The following is a 24,618-nucleotide window of genomic DNA, read 5'->3' as shown; positions in this document are numbered from 1 at the left end:
GGCTGGTCTTAAACTCCTAGTTCAGGGGATCCTCCCACCTTTGCTCAAAGTGCACCAGATTTGCATCCAGGTACCAGATTTTTCTGGAAGCATTGATATACAGTTTTGGAACGTGCTTCCTTTTATACAGCCTTCTTGGGGAAAAGCCATTGAGCACTGATATAACCAAGATTTAGAGCAGGGAACAATGGATGGAAAGACACAAATGCTAAAGAAGAAAATCCTAGGGGTGTTTATAAATGCCAAGCCTATGACTGTCGACTCTAACTCATTAGTATCAGTGAACAGGTGTGCAAGGAATTCTTAAGAAACACCATTTTGGGGATGAGAACACTAAGGCTTGAGTGGCTTTCCCAGGGCTCCCTAACTTTAAATCAGGCCCTTCACCAACACTCGTGTTCCACTCACCAGTCCCCATTGGGTGCTGCCCAGGTAATAACCTTTTTTGAAACTACTAGAGTTTGCAAAGACTATGCTGACATTCAAATTCATTCTGATTCATGCAAAAAATACCACTAAACACATCAGGGTCCGACAGGGACCTGAAAATTTGTTCCATGTCCTACTTCAATATGGTTTCAAAAGGGTTACCAAAGAAATCTGGCTTGTGGACATTTTTGTGACCTGACCTTGGCTATTAACATTAGGTTAGTGTTGATTTTCTACATATCCATTTTCAGACATTATAATGGGATGTGGATGGTCTTGGGATCAGATAGGACTATGCTTACTTGCATTGAGGCATAAACTTTAGATAAGCTAGTTAACCTCTGAATTTCTTTATCTATAAAATGAGGAAAATGCTTGTCCCTTGCCTTGTAGAAGTTTAAAAGAGATGATCATATGAGATGTTAGTGTAGTGCCTGGCTCACTGGGGATACTCAGTAAGGTTGAGACATTCATTTATTCATTCCATAAATATTTACTAAGTGTCTCCTGGGTGCTAAGCTCTGCTCTAAGTGACTAAGATAAATTGTGAAATATTTTATATTGCGTTGAAGTGAATTATATATGATGTTAGTGGGTAAGAAATGTCATGGAAGCCATAGAAAAAGAGAAGGACAAGCAGGTGTGTGGAATGGGAGTACAATTGGCATTTCAAATCGGAGAATCGGGTCTTATAGAGGAGGTATGTCTGAGCAAAACTGTGAAGTAGCCAGGATTTGGAAAGGCACCTCAACCATCAGGGACAGCCACTGCAAGACCTTATAGTAAGGACCGGCATTGAGAGCAGTGTAAGGAAATGGGGGAGTGAGTGATGGATAGACGAGGTGGAGATGATATCAGAAAGGTTACAGATGAGGTAAGACCAATTATGGAGGGCCTTGTGGGCCACTCTAATGATTTTTTTTGTGGGGGGTAGGTACTGGGGATTGAACCCAGGGACACTTTACCACTGAGCTATATCCCCAGAATTTCCCTGTTCTTTTATTAATTTTGGGGGGGAGATCAGGGTCTCACTGTTGCTGAGGCTAGCCTCCTTAAACTTGTGAACCTCCTGCCTCAGCCTCCCAAGTCACTAGGATTATAGGTATGTGCTACCATGCCTAACTAGTTTTTATTCTGAGTTCAAGGGGAGAGCCGTGATAGAGCTTTGAGCCAGGAAGTAATGTGACCCATTCAATGGTCAAATTATAATAGGTTCCCTGTGGCGTGGCCCATGTATGGCAAATACACTGTCAAGGCAGAGCTAGATGTTCAGTGAGAGAGAACGTGGTAAGCAGTGGCCAGATTTTTGGATGAATTAGTTATTGATGAATTCTTAATCCCAATGGACTTTTCATAGATCTCCTTAGTATCCTCAGCAGTGGGATTCTGAGGCTGTGAAAAGATCCATATTGGTTTTCTATATACAATGAATCTTCTGAACCTCTCTCTAGATGGTATCAGGACAGTAAAACCGATACTCATTGTCCTTTCTCAAAGACTCTACATCATGATGGAGCAATTCCTTACTCCATTGTTGGTGTATTCCTGTTAATTAGTAAGAAAATCACCTTGAAAGAGCTGTAGTTATATGGATACTCAAGTCCACCTGTAGGTTGAAGTAGCTGCATCTGAATTATAAAAAAATAAGTATTGAATCAATAGATTTTTATGGGAAATGAAAGGTGCTTGGAGAGCTATTGGCTGTACCAAGGTTTGTATTTGCTGTGGTTTAGATGTGATTTGTCCCCTCCAAAACTCATGTTGAAATTTGATCGCCAGTGTAATAGTGTTGACAGATGGTGGGATCTTTAAGAGATGCTTGGGTCTGCCCTCATGAAGGGATTGCAGGCCTCAATTATGTTACTTGAGAGCAAGTTGTGATAAAACAAGGGGTTCCCCTCCTGTTTTATCACTTCTACATTCATCCATTTGCCTTTCCACTTTTCCACCATGTCATGACACAACGCAAGGCACTTGTTAGATGGGCTACCTGATCATGAACTTCCAGTCTTCAGAACTGTGAGCTAAATAAACTTTTTTTCTTCATAAATTTCCCAATCTGTCGTGTTTTGTTATAGCAACAGAAAATGAACTAAGTCGGGACTCTTATCTTTTTTTTCCTCTAGAAATGTTCTGATAACCTTGTCTCTAAATAAAATTTTAATAATTACATATCGGGAAAACCATATTTTCGGGTAACAAAAAATCAATAAAACATTCTGGGGTGTTTATTCCAGTACTTAAGTACCATAAAATGATATTACATTCCATATGGTAGAAGGTCAGAGAAAAATCTAACAAAAAGCAGAGAAGCCACAGTTCTTTTAGAGGTAATTGAGTTATGTTCTGGGTCTCAAAAACCAATCCTAAATCCACAAACAGTCGTCCTCATCAAGTATCAGTCTCCTCCTTCTGCTCTCACTGCTATAAACTATGGCTTGTTTGTGGAATGAACTAGGAGTCTCACTCCTGGGAATACCAGTTTCATATAATTAGCAATTTATAGATCTGTCGAACTATGGAATGCCAAAGCAAGACAGGACCAAAATTCATTTAATTTTCAAGTCCCTCGTTTCCACTGAGGGCCAACAAGAAGGGATTCATTCTGTGCTTCCTGTGTGCTTACATGGAAAATATAACGTGTGAGCTTCTTTTGCAAGTTAAATTAGGTTTAGATGGTACAAGATACTTCCAGGATGCCATTCATCTGCCCTAGGCAGGTGAATTGTGCTGGAGAAGAAAGAAAGGCCAGTCTTTTCAGAGAGTGGGAATAGAATGAGTCAGCCAAAGGCAGAGGAAGGGCAAAGGGGTTACCTCCCTGTGCTGGGAGGTGAAATGTTAGCTCTGTCCCTTCAGGGCCCTCACCTCCATAACCGCAGCACCTTCTTGCTGACCAGACAGTGGGGTGTAACCGAACCTCCCCACAGAGATCTCTGGGCCTTGGAAACCCAAGAGAGCTTCTCCAACAAGCTTGACCTTTTCCACAGAAGTCTCTCTTCATGAAGTGAGAAGTCAGGAACACCTCAAACGAGTCAAGTAACATTCATGCAACATCCAGTCAACCAAAGTGACCATCCCCAGTGTGGGACTTTTAGAAACCCAGAACAATCCAGTCCACAAAGAGACAGGCTTGGACTCCATAAAGCATCTCTAAAACTATTGTCAGGTGGGCTGGGGTTGTGGCTCAGTGGTAGAGCGTTCGTCTAGCACAAGCAAGGCCCTGGGTTTGATCCTCAGCCCCACATAAAAATAAATAAACACAATAAGGGTATTGTTTCCAACTACTTCTAAAAAAATAAATATTTTTAAAAAATTATATATATATAAAAAACTATTGTCAAGTGTCTTGCATAACATAATGTCTAGGAAAAATAGAATAAACTCTTTCATTCCTGCTTAAAAGTCTAGTCTACTTAAATCAACTTCTTAAATTTACAAATGCATAAAAACAGTATGTGTGTGTATATGTACATACATGTACAAATATAAATAAGAACCGTAAAATATTTAAATCTACCAGTGTTTCATCCATCTGTCCTTTCTAGAACACGTGACAGTTCTACCTTCATGCTGGGTCATGACTTAGGTCCCGTGGTTTTTGCTTTTAGATCATGGCTATACATCAACTATATTAATTTATTGAAAAGGAGAGTAAAATGTTAACTGTTAGTGGAAATTTAGTTTATGGGGAAAAAATAAATAAATAAATAAATAAATAGAAGGAAGAAATGTACTTATAGTTCTATTTAAATAGTTAAAAAATAATAATAAAAGTGAGGGCTGGGGTTGTCACTTAGTGGTGGAGCACTTGCCTAGTGTGTGTGAGGCACGGGGTTAGATTCTCAGCACCACACAGAAGTAAGTAAAATAAAGGTCCATTAACAACTGAAAAAATATTTAAAAAAATTAAAAGTGAGATGTTTCTATTGCCAAGAGCATGAAATAGAGAGGAACAGGGAAGGGGTGGGGGAAGAAGGGTAAGGCTAATCATGCAAATAAATAAAAAATGAATAAATACATTTAAAGCCAAGGGAAGGTTATTACGACACCAGGTACCAGTGAGTTTCAAGGTTGATGTTGATCAAATTAATGTTTGTCTCTTATAAGGAACCTTTTTTGCAAAATGTATTAGGGGAAAATAGGATTAATTAGAACAAATAAGAAAAATTACTGACCCAAAGAAAAAAAAAAGGACTCTTTCCAGCCTCCCACTTCTCCACTAACTTTGATGTACTCCCGAAACTCTCCTAAGTGTCAAGATTGGGAAAGAGAGGATTGAAAGGTCAGTACAAAGCGTTGACATCAACATGATGCATGTATCAAAGAAGGAGCACAAAATAGAGCTGCTCTAGATCAGAAGTAGATGCCAAACAACCTTTTCACACAGTCCAAAGAAACTATTGTCCTGAAAGTTTTGCAAGAGGGGGAAATGTAGCCAATAGATAAGTAGAAAGGAGAAGAGATTGAAAACTAACTCCAAGGGATTCTCCATGGGGTCCTGAGGATGAAAGAGATGAAACTTCAGATACCAGCCACCCTAACGGAGGGTGGCTGACTGGAACAAAGAGCCAAGAATAAGCTGGCCCATTGTTCATTAAAACCACTGCCCTTCAGTCTTCTGGTATACAGCTGAGCATTTTGTATATATGCAACAGTATTAGGCTGTAAATATGTGTCAAGAATGATGTCCTACTCATTTTCAATGTCCAGCTTCTCCACAGGGTTCCATGATGACCCTAGACAGAAATTCCCTCTCAAGCCAGTGAATTTATTATTCTTTATGGCTGAGTAATATTCCATTGTATATATATATATGCCACATTTTCTTTATCCATTCATCTGTTGAAGGGCATCTAGGTTGGTTCCATAGCTTAGCTATTGTGAATTGAGCTGCTATAAACATTGATGTGGCTGTGTCACTGTAGTATGCTGATTTTCAGTCCTTTGGGAATATACCAAGGAGTGGGATAACTGGGTCAAATGGTGGCTCCATTCTAAGTTTTCTGAGGAATCTCTGTACTGCTTTCCAGAGTGGTTGCACCAATTTGCAATCCCACCAGCAATGTATGAGTGTACCTTTCCCCCCCTCACATCCTCACCAACATTTATTGTTGCTTGTATTCTTGATAACGGCCATTCTGACTGGAGTGAGATGGAATCTCAGTGTAGTTTTAATTTGCATTTCTCTAATTGCTAGAGATGTTGAACATTTTTTCATATATTTGTTGGCCATTTGTGTTTCTTATTCTATGACATGCCTATTCAGTTCCTCTTTGTCCATTTATTGATTGGGTTATTTGTTTTTTTGGTGTTAAGCTTTTTGAGTTCCTTATGTATCCTGGAGATTAACGCTCTATCTAAGGTGCAGGTGGCAAAAATTTTCTCCCATTCTGTAGGCTCTCTCTTCACGTTCTGGATTGTTTCTTTTGCTGTGAAGAAGCTTTTTAGTTTGATACCATCCCATTTATTAATACTTGATTTCACTCCTTGCACTTTAGGAGTCTTGTTGAGGAAGTCAGTTCCTAAGCCAACATGATGGAACATTGGGCCTACATTTTCTTCTAATAGGTGCAAGGCCTCTGGTTTAATGTCTAGGTCCTTTATCTACTTTGAGTTGAGTTTTGTACATGATGGGAGATAGGGGTTTAATTTCATTTGGCTACATATGGATTTCCAGTTTTCCCAGCACCATTTGTTGAAGAGACTCTTTTCTTCAACATATGTTTATGGTGCCTTTGTCTAGTATCAGATAACTGTATTTATGTGGGTTTGCCTCTGTGTCTTCTATTCTATACCACTGATCTACATATCTGTTTTGGTGCCAATACCATGCTATTTTTGTTACTATAATTCTGTAGTATAATTTAAGGTCTGGTATTGTGATGCCTCCTGCTTCACTTTTCTTGCTAAGGATTGCTTTGGCTAATCTGGGCCTCTTGTTTTTCCAAGTGAATTTCATGACTACTTTTTCTATTACTAGGAAGCATGTCATTGAGATTTTACTAGGAATTGCATTAACTGTGTATAACAGTTTCGGTAATATGGCCATTTTGACAGTATTAAATCTGCCTATCCAAGAACATGGGAGATCTTTCCAATTTCTAAGGTTTTCTTCAATTTCTTTCTTTAGTGTTCTGTAGTTTTCATTGTAGATGTCTTTCACCTCTTTTGTTAGATTGATTCCCAAGTATTTTACTTTTTGAGGTTATTGTGAATGGGATAGTTTTCCTAATTTCTCTTTCAGTTCATTCATCATTAATGTATACAGATACAGTTGATTTATGGGTGTTAATTTTTATCTTGCTACTTTGCTGAATACATTTATGAGTTCTAGAAGTTTTCTGTTGGGGTTCTTTGAGTCTTCTAGATGTAGAATTTGTCATGGGCAAATAGGGATAGTTCAAGTTCTTCTTTTCCTATTTGTATCCCTTTAATTTCTTTCTTTTGCCTACTTGCTCTGGCTAGGGTTTCAAGGACTAGGTTGAATAGAAGTGGTGAAAGAGGGCATCCCTGTCTTGTTCCAGTTTTTAGAGGGAATGCTTTCAATTTTCCTCCATTTAGAGTGATGTTGGCCTTGGGTTTAACATATACAGCTTTTACAGTATTGAGGTATGTTCCTACTATCCCTAGTATTTCTAGTGTTTTGAACATGAATGGAGGCTGTATTTTGTCAAATATTAAACCAGTGAAATCAAATTTTGTTTGCACTGGTCTTCTAAGCTGCCTTCTCTCCTTTTACTCTCCATCCTGTCTTCTTTGATTGACCTAATCCATTTATTTGCTTACTATACTATGAAGCTCTTCAAAAACAAGTTTGTAATTTCTTTTTGTTGGAATCTTTTTCTGCTGCTATGACAGAATACCACAGACTAGATAATTTATAAATATTAGAAGTTTATTTGGCTCACGGTTCTGGAAGCTGGACAGTCCAGGATCAAGGGACCACATCTGGTGAGGCCTTCTTGCTGCATATCTGGCGGAAGGTATCACATGGCAAGAGAGTACGCAAGTAGAGAAGAGAACAAGAGGGGCTAAGCTAACTTTTATAACAAGTCCACTATTGCCCTAACTCACCCAGTTCTCTGATAATGACATTAATCCATTCAGGAAGGCAGAGCAGTCTCACTTCCTACTCCCATGGTAGAGCCTGGCATTTTAAAAAGATTTTGGTGGAGATATATATATATATATATATATATATATATATATATATATATAGAGAGAGAGAGAGAGAGAGAGAGAGAGGGAGAGAGAGAGATTTACAGTCTGAAAGGTGACTGTTCATTAATTTTTGAAGTAATCTTTCTCTTGCATTTTCAAAATATCAGCAGATTATATACAAAGTTTATATTAAACTTTTATAAGACACTGCTGTACATTCTCGTGGTAAATGTGCAAAGATTCCAGTTTATTCACATCCTTGCCAATATTTATCATTTTCTCTTACTTATTATAATCATTCTAGTAGGTGAGTAATGGGGTCTCATGGTAGTTTTGTATTAACTTAGTAACTAATGATGTTGAACATTATTTTTTGTGTTTCTTGTCCATTTATATATTTTCCTTGGTGAATTGCCTAGTCAAAATATTTTGCCTATTTTTAAATTGGATTGTTCTTATTTTTTTTTTTAATTTATAATTGTAGATGGACACAGTACCTGTATTTTATTTGCCTTTATTTTTTTTTTAATGCGGTGCCAGGGATCCAACCCAGTGCTTCACGCATGCTAGGCAAGGGCTCTACCACTGAGCCACAAACCTGGCCCCTTGGATTGTTCTTATTGTTGAATTGTTATAGGTACTTAAATATTTTGGATAGAAGTTGTTTCTCATATATGTTTGCAAATATGTTCTCTCATTCTGATGTATTGTTGTCTCAATTCTCTTCACAGTGTCTTTTGAAGACCAGAATTTTAAAATTTGAAGTTTGGTTCATCAATTTTTCCTTTTTGAATTGTGCTCTTTGTGTCATATCTAGGAACTCTTTAGCTAAGTCAACACCTGAGAGGGTTGTTTATCTTCTAAGAGTTTTTTTTAATCCTCTTTTATATTTTGAACTAGAATCCATTTTGAATTAACTTTTTGTATGATCTTGAGTAAAGTTCTAAACTTATTCTTTCACATATGGGCATACAATTGTCAAGCATCATTGTTGAAAAGACTATTCTTTCTCCCATTAATTTTTTTGATACCTTTTTAAGAGATCAGTTGACCCTAAAATGCAATGATATAGTTTTAGACTCTCAATTTCCTTCCACTAATCTATGCTTGTTCTTATGCCAGTACCAAACTATTTTAATCATCATTGTTTTGTTATTATATTGGTGAATATAAGCCCCTCAAACTTAGATCTTCTTTTTTTAAAAAAATTAGTTCTTATTTTAAAAAATTTTGCTATGTAGTTTCTTCATATTCTTTATAATGTATAAAAAATATTCTTTACATATAAATATATTTATGTTATACTGTCTATAATTTTTGTATATAATATATATACTATATTGCATTGTTTTGGTGCAGGGGTACTGGGGATTCAACTTAGGGGCACTCAAACACTGAGCCATATCCTCAGCCCTACTTTGTATTTTATTTAGAGACAGGGTCTCACTGAGTTGTTTGGCGCCTTGCTTTCGCTGAGGCTGGCTTTGAACTCACTATCCTCCTGCCTCAGCCTCCCAAGCCACTGGGATTACATGCGTGTGCCACCAAGCTGGGGAATTTTATTGAATGTTTTTATATTATATATTTATATTATATGTGAAGCATATATTTATATTATATAGACCTATTTCTTTATATTGTGTATATTTCTTATACATCTTTCACTTACTGTAATGTTTTATAATTTTCTGAATAAAAGTGTTATACTTTAAGCTCTTTCAAAATATTTTATTCTTTTTGATGCTATTGTGAATGGAGTTGCCTTAATTGTGTTTTTTGATTGCTTATTGTTAATATATAGAAATATAGTTGACCTTTGTATTTTGATTTTGTATCCTACAACCTTGCTGGATTTGTGTTGGCATGTTTTGTGTATAGATTCCTTAGGATTTTCTACATACAGGATTTCATCATCTGTAACCAGATGTGGACTTCTTCCTGTCTAACCTTAACTGCTCAGCCTAACTAGAACCTCCAGTAGAAGGTTGGTGAGAAGTGAAAAGAGCAGATTTACTGCTTGTTCCAATCTTAAAAGGAAAGAATTTTGCCTTTTGCCATAAAGTATGATTTTAGTAATAGATTTTTCATGGATGGCCTTTATTAGGTTGAAGAAGTTTCCTTCTAGTTCCATTTTTTTTTTTTTTTTTGTAGAGGGTTTTTTTGTTGTTTGTGTTTCTTTGTGTTGTTTTGTTTTGATTTGGTTACCAATGATTAAACCCAGGGGCACTTAACCACTAAGCTACATCCTCAGCCCTTTTTATTTTTTTATTTGGAGGCAGGGTCTCACTGAGTTTCTTAGGGCCTTTCTAAGTTGCTGAGGCTGGCTTTGAACTTGCACTCCTCCTGCCTCTGCCTCTCAGGCCACTGGGATTACAGACCTGCCTCACTGCACCCAGCTTGTTTAGAGTTTTTAACATATTGAATGCTACATTTTGTCACATGCTTTTTTTCTGCGTCTATTGAGATTAGAATGTGGGTTTTTGTTCTTTATTCTATTAATATGATATATTAGACTAACTGATTTTCAAATATAAATCAACGTTTCCTTTTTGGGATAATCTTCATTTGGTTTTATATGTTGTTGGATTCGGTTTATTAATATTTTGTGAAGGATTTTGGTGTCTATCTTCATAGTCTATAGTTTTATTAGAGTGTCTTTGTTTGCTTCGGTACCAGGTAATTACTGACTTTATGGAATGAATTGGATCGTATTCCTTTCTGTGTTTAAAAAAAGAAATTGAAAATGATTGGAATTGTTTCTTCTTCAAATATTTGATAAAATATGTCAGTGAAGTCATTTGGACATGGACTTTTCATTGTGGAAATATTTTACATTATGAATTTAATCTTTTTTCTTGTTATTGGTCTGTTTTCATATTTAAATCTCTTGTAGAATTGGTTTTAGTAAGTTGAGTCTTTATAGGAATTTTTCATTTTATATAAATTGCTTAATTTGTTGGCACAAAGGCAACTACATTATTTCCTGTCTGTGCCTCTTAATTTGGGTGGGGTTGAAAATTATATCTCTGCTTTCCTTCTTTTTTTTTTAAATTTTTTATTGTTGGTTGTTCAAAACATTACATAGTTCTTGATATATCATATTTGCTTTCCTTCTTTTTTAAAAGATTTTTTTTTTAGTTGTAGATGGACACAATACCTTTATTTTATTTATTTATGTGGTGCTGAGGATGGAACCCAGTGCCCCACGCATGTGAGGCAAGCGCTCTACCACTGAGCCACAACCCAGCCCTCTCCTTTCATTCTTGATTTTAGTAATTTGTCTTATTTATATTAATATTATTATTTATTTTTCTTTTTGTTGTCACCAAAGCTTGATCAGTTTTCTTGATCTTTTAATTGATTTTGTTCATTTTTGTTCTGTTTCCTATTTCATTGATTTCCTCTCTGATATTTACTATATCTCCCTTTTGCTTATTTTGTGTTTAATCTTTTTTCTAGTTTCTTACAGTGGAAGCTCATTATTCATTTTGAGATCTTTCTTTATTTCTAATATTGATACTTAAAGCTGTAAACGTCACTGTATGTACTGCTTTAACTGTAATCCATACATTTTAATATTGTATTTTTGTTCTCATGTAGTTAAAATATTTTCTAATTTCTTTTGAAATTTTTTTGACCAATGGATTACTTAGAAATATGTCATTATTTTTCTGATGTCTGAGGATTTTCTAAATTCCTGTTGTACATTCTTGTTTAATTCTTCTGTTGTCAGAATATATATTTTCTATTATTTCATTCTTTTTAAATTGATTAAGATTGTTTTGTGAACTAGTGTATCCATTCTCTCTGAGAATGTTGAAAGAACAGTCACTCTTTTGTCATTGGGTGAAGTTATCTAGAAAGTTCAGTGAGGTCAAGTTGATTGATAGTGTTATTTAAATCCTCTAGGTCCTTGCTGATTTTTTGACTAGTTCTTCCTAATCAATTACTAGGAGTGGAATATTGAAGTCTCCAACTATTATTTTTCAGCTTTCTTTTCTTCTTTCAATTCTATCATTTTTCCTTTTGAATTTGGGGGCTCTGTCGGGTGCTTATGTATTTTTATTTTTATGTTTTTCTGAAGAATTGACCCTTTTATCATTAGGAAGTGTCCTTCTCTGTCTCTGTATGTGTATCTGTTTGTGCATATGCTTCTTGGATCTAAGCATCGTAGAATTATAAATTAACATCTTTCATTAAATTGGGAAATTTTAGGTATTATTTCTTCAAATTGACCTTCCTGCCCTTTCTTTCTCTCCTCTCACTGCCATGACTCATATACTGGTGTATTTGACTTTGTCCAACTGGTCTTTGAGGATTTTAATTTTTCTTTATTTTTTAAATTGAAAAATTTCTATCTTTTCAAGTTAATTGATTCTGTTTTCCTTTATCTCAAATCTACTGTTGAGTTCCTCTAATAAATTTCCAAGTCACTGAGTGCTTTTTTGTTCCACGATGTCCATGGGTTTGTACTTTCTAATTTCTCTTTGATGATGCTTTCTACTTCTTCTTCTTCTTTTTTTTTTCTTTTTTTTGTATCAGGGGTTGAACTTGGGAGCATTCGACCACTGAGCCACATCCCCAGCCCTATTTTGTATGATATTTAGAGACAGGTCTCACTGAGTTGCTTAGCACCTCACTTTTGCTGAGGCTGGCTTTGAACTCATGGGCCTCCTGCCTCAGCCTCCCAAGTTGCTGGGATGATTGGCGTGCTCACTGCTGATGTTCTCTACTTGTTGAATCATTGTTCCACCCCCCTCAGTGTGTGTGTGTGTGTGTGTGTGTGTGTGTTTCAAAGTTCAGGTCATTTATAAGTGACCCTAAACTTTCTTGCCTTTCCTCTCTGCATATGTGCACAGGCTTACATCCAGCCAATCATTTGTGGAAAACTTGGACCCTCCCCTCTTTCCCTGCACAGGTGTGAAGATTCCTTTTACTGTCTTGTTTTTCCTTATCTTTCTGTTAGATTTCTGACTGATCCAGTCTGCTGCCTGAATTAACCAGGCAATCTCAAGCTAGCTGAGCTGCTGGTCTTTTCTTGCTTATTTGCCACTTAGATTGCTACTGTTACAATTCTGCTGGAAGTTTTATCATGCTTTGACCATATCAAGCCAGCATCCTCCCGCAGTAAAACAGATCTTTTCCTGCCTTTTCCCCACCTTGATAGAACTATCTTATGTACTGAGCTGAGGGTGGGGGATGGGAGCAGCCTAGGCATGAATGGCACAGACTCCCACTGCTCATATGTGAAGTTCAGTCATTTTTTTTAAGAATAACCGATTCTCAGTGTTGTTGATGCTTTTGATTGATTTTTCAGAGCCCTGATTGAGTTTTTGACAAATGTGCCCTGATTTGTCATTGCTTTTTGAGAAGAGGAATTATTGAACTACTCATTCCATCATACTGGGAACCCTGCCTCTGCATTGGTAATTTTTAATAATTCATCAGGTGATTCTTATGTGAAACCAGAATTGAGAATCCTTAGGCTAGGGTGTAATTACAGGAAAATGAATCTGATTCCGTTGCATTCAGTGAGCATTCATTGAACAATGCCAATCACTGGACATAGTGCTGAGGACCCAAAGATAACTGGGACCATCCTTCTTCTTACATAGTCCAGTCATTGGGAAAGACAAATAGAATAATCAATTAATCAGTGTAACCATGACCATGTAGGGATGGGTGATGCTGGGTTTGAGAGCAAAGTTAGCAAAGACAGTACCCACAGGACACCATTTTTCTGAAATGTGCTGATAGGCTGAATATTTTCAGAATGTAACATAGTCCTTAAACAGGTCGAAGTGTGAATAAATTTATTTTTCAAGGGGGGATCAGGGATAATTTCCCCAGATTATGTTGTGATTATAAACATAACTGTAAAAGACCAGATTTTTAATTTATGCTACGTTTAATGGAGGGTGTGTGTGTGTGTGTGTGTGTGTGTGTGTGTGATGTGTGTTTCTTTCTTTTTTAATTACTTGATTTATTTTTATGTGGTGCTGAGGATTGAACCCAGTGCCTTACACATGCTACAACTGAGCCACAGCCCCAGCCCAAACAAGGGTTTCTTTTTTTGGTTGTTGTTGTTGTTTTATTTTGTCTGGGCTGTGGTGATCTCAGAACCCCAGTTTATGATTCAGGAAAAGCAAAACAACATCAAAGTCATCATGGGCAGTGTGATGTGGTGTTACGATCTCCTAAGAACGGAGTCCACAAAGGCAAGCTGTGGACATGTAGAAAGAAATACTAGCACTTTTTTTTTTCTTTTTAACTGAATTCTATCTTTAAAATCTCCTAACAATCGAATCAAGTGAATTTATACAATGCATATTCATTGAACTTATAAATAAACAAACAAATATATATATATAGGTGGCATGCCCTCAGTGGTTTTTGATTAAAAGAGTGTTCAGTCATAACCTTTGGAGACCACCGATACAGTGGAAAGAACACGAACCTGAAAATAAGAGATGGGTGCTAATTCCAGTGTAGCTACCAGCTTGCTGTGTGAACATGAGCAAGGTATAGAGACTTTTGTAAGCTTTTGTTTCTACATCTGTACAATGAGGGACTTGGTGTAATAAATAACTTAGAGGCCGTTTCTAGCTTTGGGATTCTATAAAAGGTTTTGTTCTTGCTTTTCCTATCACGCATTATTGTGAAGTTGTACAAGGAGAAGATTATAATTTTTTCCTTTCAGTATTTGGATTAGATGAAGTTTTAGCCTGTTTCTGAGTTCCTGGAATATTTCCAGAGAGTGCCTCTGGACTTTGGCTGCATCCCATCTCTGTGGTGCTTCTGGTCATCGTTGTGATAACGTCATACATACCAAGACACTTATTTAAAATCTGTTAACTGTAGACATATTAACAAAGGACATAGTGCAATGAGTGGCAGAGTACAAAAAGATGCACCTAGACACAGTTATGGAGAGACATCTGGGGATGTACACAAGTCAGTCCTTACCTATTGCTTAATTTCATGGCTTGCTTCGATGGAAATTCAGAAAGTTTCAAGATTTAAGCTGAGTACATAAAGAATATCAAGTGTAGTTTTAATAGGAATAAGATCTACCTAGATCAAAACATATTGTTTAGTGTCTACTCCAAAACTGAGTTATTAGAGGATTACTTTCAAAATTTACATACAACTAAAAGCCCAGGGGGTTAACAAAACCTTACTTAGGTTCAAAGAAACTCAAAATCTACATATTTTATTTATTTATTTATTTTTTAAAAATCACTTTTGTAGTCCACGAGCCTTTATTTATTTATTTTTTTAACATTTATTATGCCATGAATTCATAGGGAATAGGTTCCAGCAGTTCAGGCTCCTTTCCATTTGTTCTCACAAAATGTGCTTCTCTGGGTGGGGCAGGCTGGCGCTTCAGCTGAACCCAGGTACCTTTCTCTTTGGCTTCCTTCTTTTTCTGATCATTTTCCTTCACACGTTTCAGGAAGCTGTCTCGGCTCTTAGAGTGCTTAATATGCTCAATACGCACATTAATTCTCTTGGCAAGAATCTTGCCCTTAACTTGCTTATTCACAACAATGCCAACAGCATGCTGGGTAACATTATAGACTCTCCCAGTTTTGCCATAACATTTGTGGGGCATTCCTTTTAGTACCTATTCCCTTGATGTCTACAATATCACCCTTCTTGTAGATTCGCATATATGTGGCCAAAGGAACAACTCCATGTTTTCTAAAAGGCCTGGAGAACATATATCGGGTTCCTCTCCTCTTTCCCTTTGTGTTCGTCATTTTGGCGAATTACTGAAAGATGGCGGTTCCGGCCGAAAAAAGCTACATATTTTATTTAACTCCCCTGAAAACATTTTTCAACTTTAAAATTTAGTAGTGTAAAATGTAGGACTTGGGCGTTCATGGATCATGACATAATAGACTATCAACAGTCTTTCCTCAAATGATTACACAGTTAATTTTAAAACTTTGTGTTTCCCTAATTCATTTTGCTTGCTAGCTTTAATAAATAACTTGGCATTACTAAATTATCTATTTGTGTGGTATTTTAACATCTAATTCTTCACTCACCTTTTTTATTAGGAATCAAAAGCTGAAGAAACTTTAGGGGGTATAACAAAGGTGGAGATCTTTGTGTTTTCTAAATAATACTGTTAAATACATAACATCATAATACTTTTTATGAAGTCTTTTGTCCAGATAAATTATGAAATGGAAACTAATGATAGTGTCATGAATCTTCAGCATCAAATTCAACTATTAAAAAATCAGTTGTGATTGATCAAATTATGCATGTGTATGTATGAATATAACATAATGAATTCCACTATTATGTTTAATTATAGTGCACCAATAAAAATCATTTGCTAAGATTTACCTATGAGATGGAATCACATTCTGGGTGTGTTCTTTGTAGTAAATTCATCATTTTAAAGATCTGCCTTAAAGGAAAAATGACATAAAAAGATACAACATACCAAGAAGAATGATCGAAAATAGCTATTTTGATGCAAACAAACACTGAAAAATAAGGTTATAGAATAAGACTGTAGACACTAGAATAGAAATACAGAGAATAGAGCAAAAACTAGCAAAATAGAAGTTAGAAAATCCAACTATTCTAGAAATAGGAAAAGCACCAAGACACTTAAGCTCATAATTAATTTTATTTTGTATAGTAATAGAATAAATGAGCAAAGCAAATTACACTTTGAACTTGGATCTGTAGAAGCACAGCCTGTTCTCTGTGACCTGCTGGGGTATAGGATGCAGTCGTTCTGGTGCTGCCTGGAACAACCAGCCAGGAACAAATTTCACTCTGGCTTCCAATTGGTAACCAATCCACCAGCTTAACTTCAATGTTCTAACCTTTAGTTTTAATGCTGATCACGGAAAGAGAGCTAGATATTCTTCTCTGGGGGTAGGGGGCAGATAATGGGGAAAAGAATCTTGCCATTTCCATGGGACTATTCCGGAGGTTCAAAGACAGTAGCCCACCCTGTCCCCCCCCAGGCCTGGAGCCCCTGTGCCTTCTGCAGTTCTTTGCTGGCCTTAGAGCTCTGTGTAGCCCTACTTGTTTTCTCACATTGTTATTTATCCATTTTGTACTACGTGTATGTTGGGACTGTCTTCTGCTTTTGATTTAGGTCCTCCCCCTTTGCTTTTTCCAAATGATTTTCAAAGATCAGGAAATGGTCAAGATTTGAATGGTTTGTTTCAACCATTCAAACTATTGGGTTTTCCCATATAGTACTGTTCACATGCTTCTTCTTCTTTTCAAGTATTCTCCAGACCAGGGGCCATTATTATTATTATTATCATCATCATCATCATCATCATCATCATCATCATTATCATCATTATTACCAATGTTTTAGAATAGTTTCACCTTGACAGAAAAATTACAAGCACAGAACAGAGTTCCTACACAATCTCCCCTTGTTAACATCCTTCCTTACCGTGTGCCCTGGGACTTTTAACCCTGTCCAGAGATTGACTCTAGGGTGTCCATGAACTCCTCAAATTTATGCCCAATCTTATGGTTGTATGTAAATGCATTTCATTTCATCCAGGAACTGCACAGATTATGATAATACTTTTTGTCTTGTCAATCCTTTTCCTCTACCTCTGCTCTCATATCACCTCCCTAGGAAAGGTTTTGGTTTGTTAAAACACTGACTGCCTCCCAGTGCCCGTGTGTACCCTGGTACATAGGCACACAGAAACCACCAAAGGGGTCTTTATCACACACCTGTAATTCTGTGGGTTATTTGATGTCACATCTTCATGTTTACATCCTATATTAACTCCATCATTTGAAGAACCCAGAGTTCCTTCAACAATAGGAGTTCCTTCAGCCTGTAGGAGGAACATGAAGGCTTCAAAGTGCGAACTCAGAGTCCTGCATCAGAATCGCCTAGGATCCCCATTCAGAAAAGCGTGCATTTTTAACAGTCCTCCCAAAGGATTTGAATGCAAAATTGCATCAAAACTGGTTATATAAGCCCAACATGGTGGTGCACACCTGTAATCCCAGCGGCTCAGGAGGCTGAGTCAGGAGGATCATGAGTTCAAAAAGCCAGCCTCAGCAACTTAGGGAGGTCCTAAGCAACTTAGGGAGACCCTGTCTCTAAAGAAAATGTAAAAAAGGGCTGGGGATGTGGCTCGGTATTTAAGAGCACCTGGGTTAAATCCCTGGTACCAAAAATAAAATAAAAACCCCCCCAAAAAAACCTCATTTATATAGGTTGCATAAATTTCAAACACTATCTTAACATTAAAGGATGTTTGGAAATATAAAATCTTTGGTCTTTTCCCTTGAAACTTTAAGGTGGAGAAGCCATGAAAATATCATTTTCTTTTAGTGTCTATATAGAATATGTTTGTGTATCTGAGATCTATCTAATTCCACTTAAGTTCTTTTTTTTGCCATTATACATGAGCTCTCTTATTTTTTGCATTACAATTCTTAATACACCTTTATAGCACAATTTATCAAAGCTCTGTTTGTATATAAGCTATGTTGACACCTGATTCACATCTTCATACATGCATTTTGTATAATGATGACCGTCTCCTTTCACCATCCATGCTATTCCCTTTCCCTCCCACTCCTATTCCCTATCTAGAGGTAATCTTTAATTCCACTTAAGTTCTAAAGATAAAAGATAATAATAACATGAGAGATCTAAGATTCTGAAAAAACTCTTCCTAGGTTAAAACTTCCTTTCATCAGTAGTTTGAATGTCTTCAATGCACTTTTTAAAATTATTATTATCTAAATGTTCAATGCACTTTTGTTATTGTTTAACGTTAGGGGTTTTTATTTCAGGCTTACAGATTCCAGTCTGCTGTTAGATGATTATTCATCCAAGTTGAGCCCCAAAACCAAGAGAGCCAAGCAGAGCCTTCTGTCTCGGGAGGAGAAGGAAAATCTGCCAAGTGACTACATGGTGCCTATATTCTCTGGACGGTGCGTGTGCTTTCTCTGCCTGGCTTTGATTATTAGAATTGAAGAGTAAACTGTGTCAGATAATAATAGTAGCAACTAACATTTATTGAGCACTCACTATATAACAGTTGAGAAAGGTCTCAGGAATTTCGGAACTCTGAACCAAGGGAGATTCGTTAGTTGTAAAAATGGAATTTCTTTTCAGAAAGTTTTGCCATCACAGAGGATGCCTATGTGACCAAAAAAGAAAGAAAGAAAGAAAGAAAACCATTAGAACTTGATGCTACTTAGGTGACTAATGGGATGTAGAGCCTTGGATGCTAATGATTGAACACTAAATATAATCACTACAGCTAGTGTAAAAAGATTTTCCTAGGCACATGTTCATATCCTATTTTAACTATAAAGTGTTGGGTCAACTGGAAAAAAAGAGTTAATGTTTAGGTAAATGAAAAATGTCTTGGCTGTTCATGTGGTTTTAATTATTATTCATTAGGGGAAAAAATGAAACATAATTTGAATGGAAACCAGATTGTTATCTATTTCCAGGTAAATTTCAAACAGAATAATCACTAAATCACAAGTCGATGTAATGCCAATTTTCTGACTTTATTATAAAAACTTCTTACTTTTTTTACTGTTAATAATATTCAAAGGAAACTTGTCTGAGACATCAAAATGAAAGCTTAACAGGATCTTGCTGGACCTTGCCCTGTTTATTTTCTCTGAATGTAGAACTATCCTCATAGTGAAGGTGACACTTGAAGTCAAAATCCTCTCACAGCTAACGTCAGGGAAAAGTAGATCCTCATTAAAGTCAGGAAATCTTTCGGATGTGATTTTTGCTGACTCTCTCTGTTACCTTGGGGTTTTCTTTCCATCCCTGCCTGATAGTTCTTTTCTGACTTGTTTCAGAGGTTCATGTCATAATCACTCTGCACTCCATTAGGAAGGTAAAGGGACTTACTAGCCTTCAAGTTTTAGTTTTTTTATCTGACATCCTTGATTTTTTTTTTGAACTGAACTTTTGAGAGAAACATTTTTATAGTGCTAAATATGCTTGCCCAGACTAAGCCCATTCACAGTAATTTTATTTATTTATTTATTATTTGTTCTAATTATTTCTACATGATAGTAGAATGCATTTTGCTACATCATACCTAAACGGACTGTAACTTCTCATTCTTCTGATTGCAATGATGTAAAATCACATCAGTCGTGTAATCATATATGCACATAGGTAATAGTGTCTGATTCATTCTACTATCATTCCTAATCCCCATACCTCTGCCCCTCTCTTCACTCTCCTGTCTAATCCAAAGAACCTCTATTCTTCCTAGTCACTGCTTCCCACCATTGTGATTTAGCATCTGCATATCAGAGAAAACAATCTGCCTTTGGTTCTTTGGGATCGGATTAGCATGATATTCTTCAGTTCCATCCATTTACCAACAAATGCTGTCATTTTATTCTACTTTAAGCTGAGCAATATTCTTGTGTGTGTGTGTGTGTGTGTGTGTGTGTGTATCACAATTTCTTCACCCGTTCATCTATTAAAGGGCACCTAGGTTGGTTCCATAGCTTAGCTATTGGGAATTGAACTGCTATAAACATTGATGTAGCTGCATCACTGTAATATACTGATTTTAAGTCCTTTGAGTTATAAACCTAGGAGTGGGATAGCTGGGTAACATGGTGGTTCCATTCCAAATTTTCTAAAGACTTTCCATACTGCTTTCCAGAGTGGTTGCACCAATTTGCAGTCCCATGAGAAATGTATAAGTGTAACTTTTTCCCTATATCCTCGTCACATGCACAGTATTTTAATGTACACTTGTATTCATTATAGGAGTTGGCTAGCCTAGAAGTAGAATGTTTTGGGGTTTTGTTTGTTTGTTTGTTTGTTTTGTTTTGTTTTTGCTCTTTTCCCCCACTCTGTTTGGAAAAAATTTAATGAGGCTGGGAGTGTAGCGCTTAGTGGTAGAGCATGTGCTTAACATGCTCAAGGTCCTGGGTTTAATCCTCTGCACACACACAAAAAAAAATCATTTAAAAACCACATCAACTTAGCCTACAAGATATATCTCATTACCTGAGAGGGCACAAAATGAAGTTTCTTGCTCCTAATGTCTTCTCCCTGTGCTTTCCCCACTAAATGGATTTGCATCTTCCAGGCCAATCTCAAGAAATGATATTTCATAATACAGTGTGATAAAAGAAAATGTGAAAAAATTGACCTTCAAGGGTTTATCTCCAGTTCTTATTTTTTTAATATGGATTGATCTCCTGTCTTTTGTTACTATGTTGAAAATAACTTTTCAAAATGGTGTTAATGATATTTACAATCTGAGAAGAAAATAGGAAAGCAATTAATATTTGTTGAATATCTATTTTATCTTGCTAAATCCTCCATACAACCCTAGAATGTATTAGCATATCATTTTTTTGGACAAGAGCGTCAATGGTTAGTGACTTGCTAGAAGTCACATGGTTGGTAATGAAAGAACTGAAGTCCTCCCAAGACTGGCCAATGCACTGTCCGTGTTTTCTGTAGTTATAGTTTGTTTCTGGAAAACATCATTTCTTCTGCATGAATTCCCCTTCTTGTACTCTGGTAAGTTGATTTGGCTTTGTGTTAGCAATAAGGTTTCTCACACACACACACACATTGTTTTACTGATGCATTATCGTTGTACATAATGGTGGAATTCATTATTACATATTCATACATGCACACAATGTAACAATATAATTTGGACAATATCACCTCCCTGCACTTTCCCCTCCCTCCACTCCCACCCCGTGGTCTCTTTCCTCTACTGAGTACGTAGGCTGATTGCTTAGTTCAGCAATAGGTTTTGAATTTAGGCCATTAGAGATATGCAGAGTATTAAGAAGTTTTTAATTTATTTTTGCTTTATAGCAGTGTGTTTTGTTAACATATTAATACCACATTTCTTGCTCTTGTGCCCAGATTTCAGAAGGATATCATCAATATCCCCTGTATTTACTTAAAGTAGAATATCCCTATTGACCAGGGCCCAACGTATTTTTTTAAAGTACATTTGAATTCTCATATTAAATAATTACATGTTTAAGGTTTTTTGTTTGGTTGTTTTTTGAGATTTAGTTTATTGGTACACAGAGGCCGTGACTTCTTTCTGCCCTCTGAGCGTTCAATATTTCCACAGTTCAAGGTAATGAGAACTTATACTTGAAGTTCTTTCAGTTAGAGTTGTCTCAACTTGGGGCAAGACTAGCATTGCATATGGTCCATCATGATATGTATCAAATCATATTATAGAGCCCATTTCAAATCTCTCTGTTGTATGTCGACTTCCATAGAGAATTCCAAACAAATTTCCTTGATGCTTTGTTTTGCATTCACTTACTAATTCTTTATTTACTATCTCATTCAAAAGAAAATATTAGAGATAATAATGTCAGGACACTAAGCTAAAAATTTTTATTTTTCTTTTCCCTCTACTAAATTATAGTGTATATATTACTAAATTCCATAGTGTAGACTATCTTGTTGATACCTGGAAAGATAGAGAAAAAGTTAAAATTTAATCACTAAGTTTTAGTCAGAAACCAAATGGACTAATGTTGTCTTCCAGATGTTTTACTAATATTCCATGAGAAATTTAAAACTTGGGCAAATATTGAGTTCCACTTCTCAGTAAACTGCAGAGTCAGGCGCTAGGAACCCGTAAACACTGTGGCAGTATTAGTGTAAATTCTGAAGTAATTCTTATAAGAAAAATCAAATGTACAATTCTGACTTACGACACCAAAGTAGATTTAATTTCAAGGGAATCTTCAGTATAATTAATACACTTTCTCACTGAAATATCTAATGGTGTTTTCAACAAAGGCATTGGAGGAGACTAAAAATAACCAGAATAGTTTTGGCAACATTAATAAATCACCACACGATTCTCTCATAAACAAGGACACTAAGCATAGTACTTTTGGATGTTACCACTCATCTGTCATCACCAGCAAGTCCTTTTTATAAATACCACAACTTTCATTGCAAATTTGATCATTTCTTCTCATCAGGGCTATGTACAAGCACAAATGATTGTCGTATTAAACTCACACACATATAATGTCATGTATATACATGACATTTACTATCTGAGAAAGAAATTTAGCAGGCATTGGCTCTCATGTAATCTAGAACATATTTAAACATTGAATATCTTTGAGCAGGACATTGTCTCAGCTGAGTTATGGAATCCAAATCAAGTAGTCATATACCAGGAGCATGGGCACATAAACTGGAATAAAGTCTTCTGGAAATGAAATCATAACTTCATGTATTATTGTATTTGGATACACTAACTAGTAAAACAGGCTTGGGCAAGTTATCTAACTTCTCAGAACCCAGTTACCATATATCGAAAGTAGAAGTGCTATTATTTACCTCATGGATTTTCATGTGAATAAAATAAAATGAGATAATCTATGTGAAGAGCACTAGAACTTTAATAAGTATTATTGCTGTTGTTGTTACTATGATCATTTGTTAAGGGGAAGACCACTACTATATGGGAAGAGTCAGCTCCTGATTTACCAGGTTGTTCTATGTCAGGTTTTTCTTGGTCACCATTCTGAGTTCTGGATCCTTGAACTTAGTAAAAGGAGGCAATCTTATTACTGCCATCCCAATATCCACATTTTACTATTATTGTGTTTTAGCCAAGTACATGTCAGTGGAATTACGGATACGGAAGAAGAAAGAATTAAAGAAGCTGCTGCTTATATAGCCCAGAGGAATCTTCTCGCTAGTGAGGAAGGAATCACAGCATCCAAACAGTCCACGGCGTCTAAACAGTCCACAGTGTCCAAACAGGCCACGTCCACCCTTCAACAAGAGGAAACTTTTGAAAAGAAGTCAAGGAAAGTTGCAATTCGAGAAAAGGCAGAGCGCCTGTCACTGAGAAAAACAGTAAGAAAACACAGTTTGATGCTGATTACAATGTAAGAAGTTGTGTTTGTGTGTAGATAAAGACTGATCTGTTTTCAATGAAGAAATATGTGATCTTATCGAAAAAAGTAAGGAAACAAGAAAAAAGACATTAATATGTGTAGGCCACAGAAAGGCAAACTAAATAGTTTAACATTTCACAGAATTTCAGATTTTTTAAAAAATCAAGGTTTTAAAGACTTAAGAAATCCATCTTCTGGAAGTAAAATACATTGCTCAAGTTTAAAATGTTAAGTAACTGCATTTTTTTTTTAAGGGAGAAAGGGAATGGAAAAATAAGGTTCCAACTGGAAAAATAAAAATACTGGCTTCTACTGCTCTTTTAGTAACAGAAGTTACTTTATTTTTTGTAGTATTTTGATAATCATGCTTGTTTGTTTGTTTATTTTCAGTTAGAAGAAACCCAGGCATATCATGATAAGTTGAATGAAGACCATCTTCTCCATGCTCCTGAGTTTATTATTAAGCCTCGTTCCCACACGGTTTGGGAGAAAGAGAATGTAAAATTACACTGCTCTGTAGCCGGCTGGCCAGAACCTCGTGTCACATGGTATGTCATCTTTATGAAAACTAATAGAATCAATTACACAAAGTTAAGTTTACCTCTAGTGAAAGCATACTGCACTATCAATATACAAGGGTCAATGGGAGCATCTATAAGTTTGCAAAAGTTTTCAAAAAAAAATGAAAAGAGGATATTGAGATGAATTATCATGTATGGAAATAAGAAAACAATCTTGTATACATACAATAGATTATAATACTTTACAATTCTATTGTGATACGGGTCTTTATTTTATACATATTTGCTTACCAAATATGTCTATAACCTCTATGGACCATAAAAATCTGCTTCCCTTGGCACACTTTACAATATAGTATGAAGCAATGTTACCTTCAAAAAGAAGGTAACATTCAGAAGCAATGTTACCTTCAAAAAACAACCTAAAATCCAGAAAGCCTCTATCACTCCCTCTTATGGGAGCTGAGGCCTCAGAGTGCTTTCTGACATCAAACAAAGGAAGGAATTGAATGGGAGATAGTGCCCCATATGGGGCCCTAAGACATTATTTTTCCATAAAGAATAAGCACACCTT

General features: G+C 36.2%; 1 protein-coding gene and 1 pseudogene across 2 annotated transcripts in view; one reads left to right on the top strand and one right to left on the bottom strand.

Moving 5' to 3' along the window:
* The window catches only part of Myom1 (myomesin 1), a 136,154-nt gene that overhangs the window by 9,268 nt on the left and 102,268 nt on the right, over positions 1-24,618 (top strand). For both annotated transcript variants that reach the window (XM_046467439.2, XM_046467440.2), the window contains exons 3-5: positions 18,406-18,546; positions 23,233-23,482; positions 23,914-24,071. In XM_046467439.2, coding sequence (XP_046323395.1) covers positions 18,406-18,546; positions 23,233-23,482; positions 23,914-24,071 — 549 coding nt within the window. The remainder of the gene's footprint in view (positions 1-18,405; positions 18,547-23,232; positions 23,483-23,913; positions 24,072-24,618) is intronic.
* LOC124108908 (large ribosomal subunit protein eL21-like) lies at positions 14,875-15,389 on the bottom strand (annotated as a pseudogene).

Source organism: Marmota monax, unplaced genomic scaffold (genome assembly GCF_021218885.2).
Source record: "Marmota monax isolate L192 unplaced genomic scaffold, Marmota_monax_Labrador192_F-V1.1 WCK01_AAM20220418_F8-fsc00103, whole genome shotgun sequence".
In the NCBI taxonomy this organism is placed as follows: domain Eukaryota; kingdom Metazoa; phylum Chordata; class Mammalia; order Rodentia; family Sciuridae; genus Marmota; species Marmota monax.
This window is presented reverse-complemented; position numbering and strand designations above follow the sequence as displayed.